We start from the raw sequence: 16341 nt of genomic DNA on the forward strand, positions 1-16341 counted from the left end.
GGCGTACGCCTTCCGTTTTCAACAAATTAGGGCAGATAACGATATCATTAGAGATGATGATTGGCTAGGAGCGTTCTATGCGGTGAAGTTCAGTTTTAAGAGCCGGAGGGGAGGGGAATATATCCCCCCATTATATTGAAGTTCAGTATTAAGAGTGTAGTGTTAAAAGAAACAACAATATTTTTGTGTGTAGTTCCATTTAAAAGTATTCAAATGAAACATTGTTAGGCAATATCATACGTATAGACAGCTGTGGTCACGAGTCACGCTATAGCAGTCGATCCGTGGAGTTAACTTTGCCCACGTAAGGGTTCTTTAACGTGCACCTTGTTTAATGCCCCTCGCGTTGGAGCACGTGTCTAATTGTACCACATGTGCAATTTGTATCGGGAAAATAACCGTCGTACACCGGCTCCGTCCCGAGGGATACTTGGAGCGCCTTCAAGGGACACTCTCATTAGCCTTAGCAGTGCCGGAGGCGCTCTCGGGGCTATTCGAATGAGTTTTGAAGCAAGCGCATTAGGCTCCGGGGATCCCTGTCGGCGAAGCGGCAATACGAGTACTCTCCGCACAGTTTCCACATGCCACCTCGGAATCAGTAATATAAGACACACTCGTTTTGTTTGTTTCCAATCAACATGGCCGCCGTCTCGGCAGGCAGACCGCCCTCTCTTTCTTTTTTTTTTAAATATTTCTTTAGATAAACTTAGATAAACGATGCCCCCCCCCCCCCCAATCAACATCAGTCACACGCTCAGCTCATCATGACGTCACGGGTCAGGTGATGTCGATTTTATGCACCACGACAGCTAAGTGTTTCTGCGAAATAAATAACGTTATCTTGCGCCTCATACTCCGACCTTCATAAAGAGCGCCGTTGGCGGTAGCCAAGGTCGTGCTGAAGACTGGGAGGTGGTGGGTTCGAATCCTACCACCGGCTGCGCTGTATGAGGTTTTCCTTGAGTTTTCCGAAGACTTTCCAGACGTATATGTCGGCACATTTCCCCCCCTGAAGTCGGCTTAGGACGCATACTAAGCCCCCTGTCCACCACTCCTTCCGGCTGTCCTCTCTTCATCTGTCCACATCTGTACGCCGCTCATAGCCACAGTCGCTACGTGGCGCTGACAGAGAATAAAAAAAAAGATAAAGAGCGCAGGCAAAAAATATACCCTTACTTTTGTACCATCACGCTTCCTTACGCGAAAACGTAGTACGACATCCACGGCAAAGCGCGCAGTAACTGACTTGGTCGAAGAAACAGTTTCACCAGCACGTAGTTTCCAAAGACTTATACGTTGTCTGTTCCTCCTTCGTCCCGGTGTAGAGCTTCTTTCTCTTCTCCTTTTCTTTTCTTCTTTTCCTTTTCATTTCTTTTCTTCTTCGTTTTCCCCTTTTCTTTTCCTCTTTTCCTTTTCTTTCCTTCCCATTTCTTTTCTTCTTTTCCGTTTTCTTTTCTTCCCCTTTTTCTCATTTTCTTCTTCTCCTTTCCTTTTCTTCTTTTTCTTTCCATTTTCTTCTTCTTTACCTTTTTTCTTCCCCATTTTCCTTTTTTTTTTTTTTGAATAGCAAGCCGACGTCCGTCAGACTGACCTGTCCTTTCTTTTTTCTTAATAAACATATCCCCTTCCCCAACCCCCACTCCGACGACAAAAAAAAAAGGAAGTTTTGTGTCCACCACATCAATTGCAAAGTATCGCAGAGTCGCAATTAAACGCATTCTTCCACGCGAACTCTGCAAGTGGACGGCCGAGGGCGGCGGCGCGCCGAGCGGAGGTGAGGGGAAGAGGAGTGGGGATCACGAGCAGTCCCGTACAGAAGGCGTGCGTTGGTTGTCGTCGGCTGCTGCTGCGGCAGAATCGTGTGTTGTGGTGGCATGGCCCGGTAGCAAGGGCGGCCGGAAGCCACGATGCTACAATGTCGGGGGGCCAGCACGGGACACTACCATGACCAACAGCTGGGAGGTTGCTTCCGGCAGCGGATATTGTTGTCACCTTGGCACCACGCGACGGGCCCGGCAAACGACACTGCTCACTGGACTCCTCTTCGAGCTCGTGCTGCTGATGCTTGTCAGGTACGAGGTGTCGCCGCATGTTTCTTTTCAAGACTCAGAGAGCATCGTTTGAAGGTGTTACGTTACGTAGTGTTAAGTTTTATCGCCATTTAGAGAGTTAATGGCGCGTGAATGACTTTTGTAACTCGGCAGGGTGTAAGGTTTTTTAGGTCACGCTTTAAGGCACGCTCGTTGATTTATAAACGGTAGGTCCGCGTCACAGAAAATAATGAAATATGTGTTCCAGCGTGACGCATTTTCTATGGGATGTTGACGCTGCGATTTTTCCTTCCTTTTTGAGATACCCTGGAATGACTTGTTAACTTCGTTTTTCTTGCTTGTACCGCATTAACTTTTACCTCAACCTACGCAGGCCACTCAATGCACCATTACGATGTGTTTTTCTTCTTCTTTTTTTTTTTTTTTTTTTTTTGTTGAACGTCTCAGGTGAAAACTTAACTTCGGAGTGTCACAAACCTGGCGTACAAAAGTCGAAGTACGGCTCGTGTGCTAACCACTGCATGGCGTATCATTCGTGAATTTGTTTTTGTTTTTTTTATCTGACAAAAAGAAATTGTAACGTTTATTACTTTATCGCGAATTAAACCTGGCGGTCAAGACTTGGAAGCCTTCGAACTGGTTGAATATAATCCTCAATTATGTGTACTTGAGACTATAGTTATTCTATTGAACACTGAAGGATAAGCAGTACTTGAACTTGCCGCAACTACAAATCACACGGTTACTCCACACACCCTATCCAACATACCAACTTTCTACGCTTTATACGCCAACCTGCGTTGGTGGCTTGGCGTGTTACGTCAATAATAGGGCGTTTTATCTGGAAAGACAACTTTGGTCATGAGGTGAAATTCAAAACGCTAAAAGCAGACGAAGACACGTACGCAGAGATAGCGCTATATTTGTGTCCGTGTCTTTGTCTGTTTTAGCGCTTTTAATTTCGCCATGTCGTACCAACAGCCTCGGTTTGACGCTTTGGTCATGAGGGGTGCCACAGTGGTTGGCTTCGTTATTAATTTTGCCAACCCCGTGGGGGGGGGGGGGGGGGGTTCTTTAACATGCACCGAAATCTCAGCAAAACCACAACCTACTATATTATAAAGACCATGTTATAGACACCCCTTCCCAGCGCCGCATTTTTGGAAGGTAATGGTGGCGCTACTCATCGTCCCAGTTATTGCTTCCTCAACTTCTACGATACTTTGTACTTCAGCTTACCTTAGTATTTCTGTACAAGCGGTGGATATTCCACGGATGTTTCATTCTGAGGTTGATTATCATCATCACTCTACGCGTTTTCATAGCAGCTATTGCTGTCGTCTGCTACGGTAGTCGTACATACGCTTCTGCGCGTTCAGAATTCAAATTTCCATCGTCCAATCGTGATGCAGATCTCGAGTGCCGATGAGTAGCGCCCCTAGCGGATTGTGCGGACGGGCTCCTCATAGGGGTTGCTGATTATGACATGGTCGTTATAATCTAGTAGGTCTTGAGCAAATCAGCATGCCGTATTTGACGTCCCTCACGAAGAACAAACAGGCTGTCCTTCGCGACCCTCTACTGTCAACAGCCTAAGCAGCGAAGGCAACCACGACGCAAGGTTGACGAAGGTCTCGGCAAGGTTCGAATCTGTAACTTGGGGATCAGCAGAGAAACACGTTGTCATCTATTCCATCGATGCCAGTACATGTTTATGTCTGAGCAAGCTGTCTGGCGTTAGCGTATATTGAGACCGTAGAGGATTCGGAAAATACAATGTTTTGAGCAAGACCGTTGTTTACATTCTTTCTGGCGCACTAGATTAGGAGCAGACATTCGCTGTTTATTATTAGAAGCATCGTGATTGTAGACGCGCTGCGAATGGAACAGCTGTTAAAACCTAAAAACTCGAAACTGTTCGTATTGCTTGATTATTGTTCATCTTGCACAGCAACAGAAGGTACATAAACTATCAATCTACGTTAGTCAGTGTGGGCAAGTCGTCGCCTACAGTTGGCGATACAAGCTATCAGTCCACGGAATTCTTCTTCGAGGCTTCAAGGACATCAACAAATGTTTGTATTTTGAGTTCTGATAGTGGACAATCTTTTTCTCGGGCTTCATAGGTATCAGGCTTCACCTTTCAACTTCATTTCCAGCTCTCGGTACCTCAGAACGCATGTTGATGTACTAGAAGCTCAAAATACAATAATATTAGTGGCCTGACGCGGGATTACGCCAACGACTGAATATTTTTCGCGCTCAAAGAAAAATGATGTGCATGATGTCTGCACACTTTAGCGACTCTGTCTCTCTCTCTCCCCCTCAAACACACAAGGAAAGATGTCAGTCAGAGTATTTTCACGCATCTCGTTGGCTATGTTCTCTGAATGTCTAGATAACATCATGGGTCGAGAGAGCTAGCACGACGCTTGGAGTGGGACAGCAGAGTCCCCGCTGTCCAATAAGCAGTGATGGCCACTATCTACTTCTACAGTAGTTTAACTATTAGTTCAACTACTTTTCGGGGGAGTAGTTCAAACTAATTTTTAACTTATTTTAACTACTGCAATGCAGTTTAGCTACATCTATAACTACTTAATGTCGTCCACCAACATCTATCTCTTGTAGTGTTCTTCGACACCTAAATATGAATCACAAGCAATAATAAACTTTGGCTCAAGCCATTGCTACGATCGTCAAATACAAAGCTAGCGGCGGGATTCTTTCTGTGCCTACGCGATAAACTAAGTTGCCGAATTTGTTTCACAGCAAATGAGGCTACATTAGACAAGCATTAAAAATGAAGATACACACACACATACACATACACGACACAATTGCTCTGCACCTCCGTTCTCATCAAACAAGTAGCTCAAGGTAAAAGTCGGAAGCACAATCGTGCCGTAAAGCTTGCGGCAAAATGGGAAGTAGTTGGCCCCTTCAGTAACCTCACTACTGTAGTTAACTACTTAAAATAGTAGTCTAACTAGTAGTTGCCACTACATTTCTGCAAGTAGTTGATAACTACTTTTTATCTACAATCAGGTAGTTTAACTAGCAGCTTAACTACATGTAGTTAACTGCTGGCCATCACTGCCAATAAGAAAGTTGTGTTAGCCTTCTCGACGCATCGAGTCATCTAGATATCCAGCGACCACAGCATCCCCCGTCTGAAATTGGAGTGCTGATACGCTACGTTGAGGTTCGCACAGACGACTTGAAACTAGCGTATAGTTTATTTTCACACATTCACAGATATACGTTGTTTTCTTTGAGCCAATATTTTCGTTTCTTTTCGCACTTTAAAGTAACGCACGTAATATCTGCGAACATACAAGGAACTCGATTGTACGAGACATGGTCATATATAAACTAGCCGTAACTGGTGACAACTAAAAAGAAGTCACCTATTTCTGGTACGCTCTTTACATATTTTACACGGCGGTTATGACATTATTACCTGTCGTGACGCAGAATCAAATGTTCAGTACAGGTTGGTCCCACCACCATTAACTACGCGATCGACTAAACGATTTGCAAAGCAAGAGACCCGCACCTTACCACTGCCAGCGTATAATTTATATAGAACAGCCTTTTAATAACGGATTACTAAGTATTTGTTATGACATTATTGCCTCAGCATCTTTTCTTTCTTCTCTCGTTTTCAATGCTGTATATGTGTTTTTCGTTTTCTATATTGTTTTTTTCTTCTTCTTCTTTTTTTTTTCCCCTGCATGATGCAAACGACAAACAGCCACCGTCGGAAAGCGGAAACCGTCCGCAAAAGTTGGCATCGCGCACGGAATTCAGACGGTAACCTACAAATTATGAAGAGTAAAGAGATAAGCGTACTTCTTCCCAAACAAACTGAAATTGAAACGTTGGAGGCCAAAAAGCGCAGAAACGCGATGCTCTCTTGAACGCGTTCCAACTGTCCGCTTTCGTCGCTGGATTCGCGCGTGACTTCGTCGCTGGGAACCAGGAAAGGGTTGGTCGACCACATCATTGATCATTAGGAACGCGAATACAAAGCAGCCGCATAAATTAACTTTCACAGAGGCATCGCGAAGCGAGTATATGGTGCTGTATAGATACCGTAAGAAGAGGAGGGGGATATAGTTTGTTTCTCAATAAGGCATTCAGACACAGTAGATGCTGCGGACGAAGCAATCATTGGGACCAGAAAACCAGCATAAAGGTTTATTTCCCTTCATATGCATATAGCAATTCGCGGAAGGACTTTATTTAAAAATCCGTCCTCGGTAGAAATATTTCATATTTATGGGATCAGGGTGGATAAGTAGCAACCAGAATTAGCTGGGGCATGTTACAACCATGGATGACAAAAACACATGGGCCTCCAACGCTCCAGAATCACTAAAATTCAAATGCTACTCAGGGAAAAGGTGCTGACGCCACACTCTAAAAACAGAACTTCACCGCATAGCACGCTGTGCGCCAACCATTGCCAAGAATGATAGTAGGGTTATCGCTTCTGATTCGAAGAGTGACGGGGGCGTACGCCTTTTTTGTGGCAATTTTTATATATCCAAATTGCCACAAAAAGGCGTACGCCTACCTCTGTCTTCGAATTAGAAGCGATAACCCTACACTGTTAAAACAGAACTTCACCACATAGCACGCTCCTAACCAACCATCATGCCGAATGATATCATTCTGTGTCATGATTTGTTCAAAACAGGGGGGAGGCGCCTATCTGGGACAAGATAATCTGTCCCAAATAGGCGCCTCCTCTCATTTTCAACAAACCATTGCACGGAATGATATCATTCGGAATGATGGTTGGCTGGGAGCGTGCTATGTGGTGAAGTTCTGTTTTAACAGTGTATCATTCGTGGCAATGGTTGGCTCACAGCGAGCTATGCGGTGAAGTTCTATTTTTAGAGTGCAGGACTCGAACCTGGACCCTCCTGATTTTCGAATTTCTCCTAGATTCCTACACTCTAAAAACAGAGCTTCACCGCATAGCACGCTGTGCGCCAAACATTGCCACGAATGATAGCGTCATCGCTTCGGATTCGAGGAGAAAAAGGGGGCGTACGCCTTTTTGTGGCAATTGGTGTATTGTAATTGGGTGTATAGTAATTGCCACAAAAAGGCGTCATAAACCTATCGTTCGCGGCAATGATTGGCGCACTACGTGCTATGCAGTGAAGTTGTGTTTTTAGAGCGTAGATCTAGATTTATAACTTGCATGGTTCACCTAGATCTCCTGGATACGACTGGGTAAGGATTGGGATATATAAGGATATATGGATGAGGATTTACAAATTTCTAAATATTTCGTATTACAACTGTCTCAGTTGAGTCTTGGGTGGCATCCGAAATGTATTGTCCATTTCACTTACTTAAAGAGGAGGATATCGTGCTTCTCTTTTTCTTTTTTTACTGGTCTATCATGTTTACTCGTAAGAGAACTGTTTATGCAATATGTTTATTATTACGATATAGTGTAGTTGGTTGTAGTTCTTAGCCCGCCCGACATTGCTTGGTCGAAATCTGGTTCTTACTCCCGATATCGTTTTCGGGATCGATTTTTGTCTGCATGAAATGGACCTTTTTCCGCGGCGTGCCCTAGCGACTCCCCAACGAACCATGCTCGGCGCGCGTCAAAACAAATCACGTGGGTAGCACAAAGGACCAAAACCGGTCCGGAGTGGGGCCGACAAGCTCGCGCCATTCGCGCGGTCTCCCCATTGGTCCCCATTTCTGTCCTCCTCATGCTGCGCCATCTAGTGAAGGCGGAGATAATTCTCCCCGGCGCCTCAAGGTCATACGCATGCGCATAGGCCATTGTGAAAAAGGTCCATTAAACCCGATTTCCCTCGAACTAAACACTAGTCCCTAGATCAAGTTTTCTCCACTTTGAGGAAGGCTGAGCTTTCACCGAAACGTCGGCCCTGTCTCCTTAAAATAGTACGACGAACTGATGTTTGTACTAGCACGATCCATGGTGTGTGTCACCGACTTTTCACCCCCAACACCCCACTAAAGCTCCCACCAAATGTTTCGTAACGCGCCCAGTTTATCAGGATACATTGGAGCACTAAGAAGACGCAAGACAACACAAAACCGAGATCACACGGCCAGGGCGCTTGTGATCTCGGATTTATGTTGTCTTGCATAGCGCTCCAATGTTTAATGATAGCTACCAACATGCCCGAAGAACCCAGTGTTTGTTAATATACATTGATTAAAAGGCTGATGGACATGGGGGGGGGGGCTATTTGTACGGGACCTTTTGTGCAGAGGTTTTACAGAATGCTCGAAATTCGTGCACATTTAACAGTACACGTGTCTTTCGTTTGAGTTGCTGCGCTTGCGTTCGCTTCTGTAGTGGCTGCGGATCAGACAGATCCGACGGTGAACCCTAGTGGGAATCAGAATAGACTCTCACAACGTATACAGCGCGAATTCGCACGAATAGCACAGCTGGCAGGTAACAGAAGCGCTCTATAGTCTGGAGTTGGAGTTGGACGGACTAAAATAGTCTGTTTTGCTCACGCTGCATACCATTTGTGCTATAGTTTATGATGTGATACTTGGGCGATGATTGGGGGAAAAAATGCACTGTCCAGTCGGGTGGTAGTGAAGAACCGACTCCGGAAAGAAAGAAATGAAGAAATGAATTCCGGAGAAGTTAACTTTAATAAAGACATAAAGCTAATAAATAAAGTTAACTTGTCCAGCGTGCTTAATTCCTCGCATTATTTATGTTTTACGACGTGACTACGATCATGCACAATCTCACAAAAAAAAAAAAAAAGACGCGCAATCCGCATTTTAGTGAAAGGAACGCGCACCGGTTGGTCGAGTATATACTGCACGACTGGCCGTGTTTGCTTATGGGTAACGCCTAAGGAACATTAATACAAGGAGAGCGCGAATACAATTCGGTGTCGTTGGAGTCTGCGCTATATTTGGTGGCGGCTGTTAAGAAAATTGCGCTTTGCACAGGGATTTCTTCCTAGCGTGCAACATTACGCAACGGGAGGACGCTCCTTTGGAGGCTGCATCTCGTCTCTGTACGTCTCTCCCACTGCCAGGAATGGAACAACAACCGAACGGCGATAACAAAGACAAGTGCATGTGTAGTGAAAATGATGTGGATTACTTTCTCTTTTTCGCTTACTTCCGTTTAATCACTGGAAAGCGACTGTGGCGCAGAGGATGTACAGATGGGGATAGAGGGGATCAGGCAGGAAGTGGGGGGTGGGGGTGGGGTCAATATGGGGCGCTCTAAGACGTCTTCATGTAGTCCTGTGTCTTCATGTCCATCCACCCTGGAATGTCTCATAAAACATCTAGTTGGGCCTGTTGGTCTGACATACTGAAAAGGGGTAAATGACACACGACGGAAACAGGAAGAAGTGACTGACACAGCGCACACTTGCGACGATTACTTTAAGATAAGTATTTGATTGATTGATTTTAAAAGAAAAAATGGAGGTGGTAGTCTCGAGCCACTCGGGACTGGCTACTCCAGGACGCGTTATTAATAAAAGAAAGGGAAACTACACTAACCTCGACGCTTTGAAACGCTTTGAAAGAATAAATGAGAACATCATCACCGAGCTTGTCACCAAAAGCGAAGTCTCAAGGCACTAAAACCAAAGAGTGTCACAATGTGTCAAACAGGTCCGTCGAGACGAGAAGTATTTAGAGATAAGTATTTAAAGAGATTGAAACATTTATTTTACTGAGAAAGAACTTTCGGACGGAGTCCGTCCTTCATCAGGACGGACTCCGTCCGTCCGAAAGTTTGTTTGGTCCGAAAGCCGTTGGTGCCGTTGGTCCGAAAACTTGTTTTTAAAACGTTTAATATGATAACGCAGCTTGATATCTATTTAAACATTAATACCCCTGTTGCGCTGTGCAAATTAAATGTGTTGCTGGTTTCAGACATCTGTGTCGTGTTCTAATTTTATTTGTGGTTTTTATGCCCGTGAATCAGTAGTCGTATTTAAAGGGTACCAACGGTAGAAGGGCACAGGCGCAGGCGAGCTGGTGCATGGTGGTACGCGCTCCTTTTCCTTTAATGCATATGCTGTACGTCAAGATCAACGTTCATCAGACTACTTTTCACTGTATAGCATGAGACAAACGTCATTTAGGTAATTTTACCTCGGACTATGTTCAAAACGAGGGACAACGTATCACTCTGTAGAAGTCAGTACATATGCAAGTTGTTGCTGTAAGACGCCCTCGGTCTCAACCCTTCCTCCAGGTTTACAGAAAGAGTGGGCCTTTGTTTCTTTGCCGAAGCTGTTCACCAAAATCCAAACAGCGAGCTCTGACTGTAAATCACAAAGGCAAGAACACAAACCTACGCATCCGCGAATTTCTCTTTTATTTCGCGCTAATTCGTGAAATAAAGCTCATTCAACGAGCGATTTTTCACGAGTTCTTTCCCGTTTCTCTGCCGTTGGCTAATTATCCCGGGGCGTAAACCACGTTAACATCCGTGCGAAAAGCTTCTACCACAATGAGTAAACACAGTTTGAAAAGAAGGCGCTCGAATTTGAGCGAATTCCAAGTGAGCTCAAGGTGTTGCTTAAGAATTCAGAGCTGATAAAAGATTCACTACGTTTCCACTTTGATTAGGGCGGATAAGTAATTAAGGATCTCACCAGGGAACTGCCTAATACCGCACTGGCGCTTAATGGGGCTACGAGAGAAGACGGATGCCTCTGTGGACGGGAAATACTATTTCCTCGTAAGAAGTTAGTCCGCGCCATGCGCTTATCATGCATCTATCGCTCTGCCGTCAACGATCATCTGGCGACGCGTGGTGAAAGAAGAACTTCGTGGGTAGTTAAGCCTATCGATCAGCATCCCTCACGCTATATACTCGGAGGTTGCAGGATCGAATCCTACCATGTCTGTTTATGTATGGGGTTTTCCAGTAGATTCGCCAGTCGAAGACCGCCCCAGCTGTTCCTGAAGTCGGCCCGGGACGTGTGCCACTTATACCACCACCACTACTACGAAGGACAACGTATACCTTTTCGTGCCCAGATATATATATATATATATATATATTAGGTCGCTCTCCATTAATGACCCGCAGAATATGTAGTATATATTTAACATTTGTGTTTAATCCTCATATTTAATCACGTATTTGGTAGTTGGTACTACCACTACTGCAGTTCTAGCCACGTGCAACATCGTCGATGTTCTTGGAGTACCTCTTGTCTACCGGCTTGCTCCAGACGCTGTAGAGTCATACTGTGTATCTCAATGACCATTGGTGTTTCTTTCATGTGTGTGTTTTTCTTTATTTTTCATCTTCCTTTAGTGCGGCAGGTGCAGCCAGTGGAGGACAGCTCAGTTGTTGTACTTGTACATACCTTTAACTTTATTCTCATATCTCACATCTAATGTTTCGCGTGTAATGGAGTAGTGTGCTGCACTACATCGGTGGATCACCCCATGTCATAGTCACGATTTATTTGTTCTTGTTGTTGCAGTACTAGCAGCACAACATGACAAGACACGAAATAGTAGAAAATAGTAGTATAAAAGTATAGGAAAGATATTAAGATACGCGTAGATAAAAAGTAAATGAGAAGCCCGCGAGATAAGGTGAGATGAGTGACGATTCACCAGTTAGAAGCATGAATAATTTAATTTCGAGACTTTCGTGCAGTAGTCTGCACTTCTCCAGGTAACAAAATACATGGTACAGCGAGACTTTATACATGGTCGTCAACTCATGAAAAAACGGGGGAAGGAGAAGAAAGAGAGAGAGGGAAAAAGTGGGCAAGGGTTATACAAAAAAACCTCAGATGGCAGACGGCTTAAAATGGGCACAAAATTTTGGGAAGCAGTTTAACATGGCAAAGCCAAAGGGAACGTCCAAAGGGACAATGCTTCTAACTGGACAATGCATTGTCCCTTTGGACGTTCCATTTGGATTTGCCATATGTCGGCACAGTTCCCTTAGAAGTCGGCCCAGGACGCACATTCCCCCAGGGCGTCAGTCGTTGCCCACATACGTGAGGCCGACAACGGCAAGCCCTTTCTCCACCACCACACCACCACCACCACCAGGTTGAATTGGTTCCCGAATTTTTGTGCCCATTTCAAGCCGTCTGCCATCTGAGGTTTTTGTATAACCCTTGCCCACTTTTTCCCTCTCTCTTTCTTCTCCTCCCCCCGTTTTTTCATGAGTTAACCATGTATAAAGTCTCGTTGTACCATGTATTTTGTTACCTGAAGAAGTGTAGACTTCTGCACGAAAGTCTAAATGAATTAAATTATTCATGCTTCTAACCGGCTAACTGAAAGATATTAGGATAGTGTAGATACGCTAAGAAAAAAAGAGTAAAAAATACGTAGAAAAAGTAAAAAGGATATGAGGAAAGAGTGAAGAAGACAGTAGAAAGTAGGAAGAAAAGAATAGAAGTAGGAAATAGAAAAGCAGGGGATGTGATGTGTCTTTGTTGGACAGGTCGTCCCCCCGCAATTGACGTGGTGTATACTGTATAGAAGGTTTGTGCACAGCTTCAAGAATTCTCGGTAGGTCTGTCAAAATTAATTCGTGCATTCACTCGTAGCAAGTAGTTGTTTCGTAACGTAAAATATCAAATTAATATTACCTAACCGAGTATTAATAATTTCCTAAATGAAGTTTGCACGCAGACGATCACGCAGCCACAATGCATCGTCGGTATTCTGTCATGAGCTCACAATGTCTGTTTCCCCGCACACATACTTTTGTAGCGCACGGTTTACGTGCGATTTCAATCTCGGAAGCTATTTCTCAGCATCTAAAGCTGTGATGTATGTAGCGCTGGAATACGATTTTCAGCGCGGGTGCGGGCTCCCCAGCCGGCCGTCGAAGATCATTTGTTAAAATCACCGCTCTTCCGTGAGTCCTTCGAGCAACTCCGGGACTTACCAGCAGCAAGGGGGAAAAAAAAGGAAACCAGAGCACCTATAATAGTTCCATACTGCACTTATATTTCGAAACAAGCGCCGCGCTGTCGTTAACGGAGACGATTTATCACTGTCACCAAGCAACACAGTCGCAACGAAGATTCAGGTGAAGTGCTTAGATCGAGATGCAGTTTTTGCAATGCGTCTGGAGGGATTTACCGGCTGTATTATCTGTTTTGCCTATCGTTTTGTGACTTCTTACGTCATCTTGTCCTGTATTCTTTATCTGAAATAGGGCCGTTCTAAACGGAACACTATCCCACATCAAGCTCAGATAAAACGAGGGTCAGGGGCGACGTGGTCGTTTAGTTCGATTTCTTGTAAAATAAAGAAGCTTACACCACTCTGTGACATATCAGGAGGGTGAACGCTGCACTATCTGGGATAATGAGAGATAAAATCATCGTTGTTCTCACCAGAAGTACTATTAGAGCGTGTCCAGGCCTCTCTCAAAATCTCATGAGCAATTTAAAACATTTGAATATGAAAATCCTGGGGACACGCTTTCTATTGGTAGTCACGTTCTTTGAGGCGACAGGCCTAAAGGACTCACTATGACCCCAGCAGCGCCCTCGGACACTCCCTCAACCACGATCACGTCCAGCATCGTCATCGCCACTTCGATCATTCCCGTCATCGTCATCACTGATCATTGTCACCACTCATATTAGACCCCTAGCTATGGGGTAGCGTTCCACTCCTAGAGTGGAAAACCTCCCCACTTCATAATCACAATATATATGTTGTTGTGGTAGTCACGTCGGCTTGAGGAAACGCGAGATGGGCGATTAAAAATTAATTAGAATTAATTCAGTTCTAAAATTGTTTAAATATTTACGGTTTTATCAATTGTCTTCCGTTGGAAGATTGCACGTGTCGGATGTAATGTCCGTAATGTGGGTTATAAGGTATTGCAAGACCCGAGCGGCGTCCTGTATTCGCCATCGTGGTCGCTTTGTTGTTTCTCTCAATGAGCTTCATTGTCTGGGAAGTGGGAAGTATGTACTCGTGCTCGTCGCCCAGACGAGACACAGAGCAAATTGAGCAACACGGAAACTTTGCTTTCCTCTACGCTATTTAAAGCAACATTCCTCAGACGCGACACTGCACTTGTGGATTGCTAACCGCGCCTTGGTTTAATCCGCTTTTGTGGCGACAAACGCAATGTACCGTGGAACAGGTTGTGCTTGAGTATATGTGAGTGCTCATTTTGGCTTCAGTTCTTTCAATTCCGTCATAACGTCTGTCCTGTTTTTATGTTACGTTTGTATGTTAATTATCAATTACATTGATGTAATATTTGCTTGATTTTTTAACCTGTTGGATGACTAGTTCGAACACACACACACTTGCAAACACGCTGACTCGCCCTCGTAAACCTTCGCGCACCATGGTTATTTCTCCGTGTTGCTCGCAAGATATGCAGGCAAAGCACGCTTTACAGGAACAAAAGTGGTTTCTTTTTTTTCTTCTTTTTTTTGTCTCGAAGAGCTCATATTCTCCTATGCATCGTTAGGCACGCTTGATACGTACAGTCCCTCGAGCTTGAGAACTTCAAACCTTCACACGGATAAAAGCGCTGGTCTCTAGTGGGGCGGTTTAGTTATGTGAAGTAAAATATTTACTTTCTGATTTAACTTTTATTCGCGCAGGGGCAAAAGTCCTCGGTTCACACGCACGAGTTGGAATAGTGTGTCGGCTTCTTTCTTGCTTTTCCTCTTACCACGTATCCAACGCAAACGTCAATGCAAAAGACAAAGAAGGTGAAGAAGTGAAAGAAAAATAATAACTGGGTCGTCTCTCTTGAAAGCACACAAACACTTTTAGTGTAATGTGGTGCTTTTAGCGTTGTTAAACTAATCCGTGAAACATAATAGGATGCGTGTGAATTTTGAAGCAGTAAGTAATCAAATGAGTTCGAAGTTTCGTATCTGGAGCTTTTTCCCTCTCCTAAGTATCGCGAGAAAAACTGTTGACGATAAGTGGAACTCCGCAGAGTAAACTCCCCCGGCGCTCCAACTCTTCGACCTAGGAGTCCTTGTTCTTTTCGAAATTGCTTTTAATATGATACTACTCCGGAACGTTAAGTAGGCCAGCCACAGAACCGGAACATTGTCGCGCAAAACGTAGAACAAAATGTAAAATAACAAAGACGGTTAAGAGCATCGTCTGTTTACTATATACATAAAAAACAAGACTTTCGTGCAGTAGGCTGCACTTCTTCAGGTTTGATTCTGCATTGCCGGAAACTTGTACATTGTTTTTTTCTTCACGTTCTAACAAAATGTAACGCTGAAACCGCAACCTACCCCGCCATCACCCGATGCTTTTCGTCCTGCCATACTCGTGACGTCAGCGGAATACCGCCAATCAACTGTAGCGCACACTTCTTCGTGCGGCACGCGTAAAAACGCCGCACGCGCGCCGTGGTTGTCATGGCACGCGCACAGGTTGTCAACGGAGAAATTCCAGTCAGAGAAGAATCAAATACCCAGAACGTAAATTTAACTCAAATATCTTCTTCTCGTTGTGCTAAAAAATAAAAAAAAATAAGACGTGTTTGAAGGCTGTTTGTGTCAAGCACTTGTTGTGCGGAAAGTATCTTAATACGTTACGAAACGCAAGGGGGAAAACATGCAGCAACCCAGGGCGAGCGTTTGTGTGTGTTCCTTAACAAGTGTGAAAAGGGTGTCATTTCCTGGATGATGTTGATGATGTCGAATTTGAGGAAGCACAATAAGACGGTTACATGACGCGGGTTCACTCTCTTATTGTTCTTCGTCAAATTCCAGGAAATGTACGTACTTTTCACGTGTACACCAGCTAGCTTCCCTCATCCTTTACTTTCTCCCAAAACATGTCTGAACATAACCAATACGCTCACTATGTGATCCTCTGTGATGTGATGTGGTGTGATGTGAATAAAGAAAAAAATGTGGATGTGAGTTTCGACGAAGTCAAACTGGCTACCCCAGTACACTTAATACACATTATCATCTATGTGATCCTCTGACATGAACGCAACCCGTTCACATGCTGTTTCGTGATAAGTGAACCCTCGTTATTATGACCATGGTCGTTCCCGAAAATTTTGGTCATAATGCGGAATTGTCGGAATACATAATGCGGAATACATATTAACGGGGTGGATTTGCAGGGGTTTCACTGCATTGTTCCCCAGAAGTATGGTCGTAAAACGCGTATGTCATATTAACGAGGGTTCACTGTATACCCAGAGTAAGCGGAGTCCCACCGAAAACCCAAGGCGGCGTCCGATGCTTCATTTCTCTACCACTTTTGCGCCAAATCGAGATCTGATTCC

General features: G+C 44.4%; 1 protein-coding gene across 1 annotated transcript in view; it reads left to right on the forward strand.

Moving 5' to 3' along the window:
- Positions 1-1786: 1786 nt before the first annotated feature.
- LOC135394974 (gamma-aminobutyric acid receptor subunit alpha-6-like) overlaps positions 1787-16341 on the forward strand; it is a 62034-nt gene continuing 47479 nt past the window's right edge. The window contains exon 1 of the mRNA XM_064626109.1: positions 1787-2072. Coding sequence (XP_064482179.1) covers positions 1945-2072 — 128 coding nt within the window. The 5' untranslated portion in view covers positions 1787-1944. The remainder of the gene's footprint in view (positions 2073-16341) is intronic.

Source organism: Ornithodoros turicata, chromosome 5 (assembly GCF_037126465.1).
Source record: "Ornithodoros turicata isolate Travis chromosome 5, ASM3712646v1, whole genome shotgun sequence".
NCBI lineage: Eukaryota > Metazoa > Arthropoda > Arachnida > Ixodida > Argasidae > Ornithodoros > Ornithodoros turicata.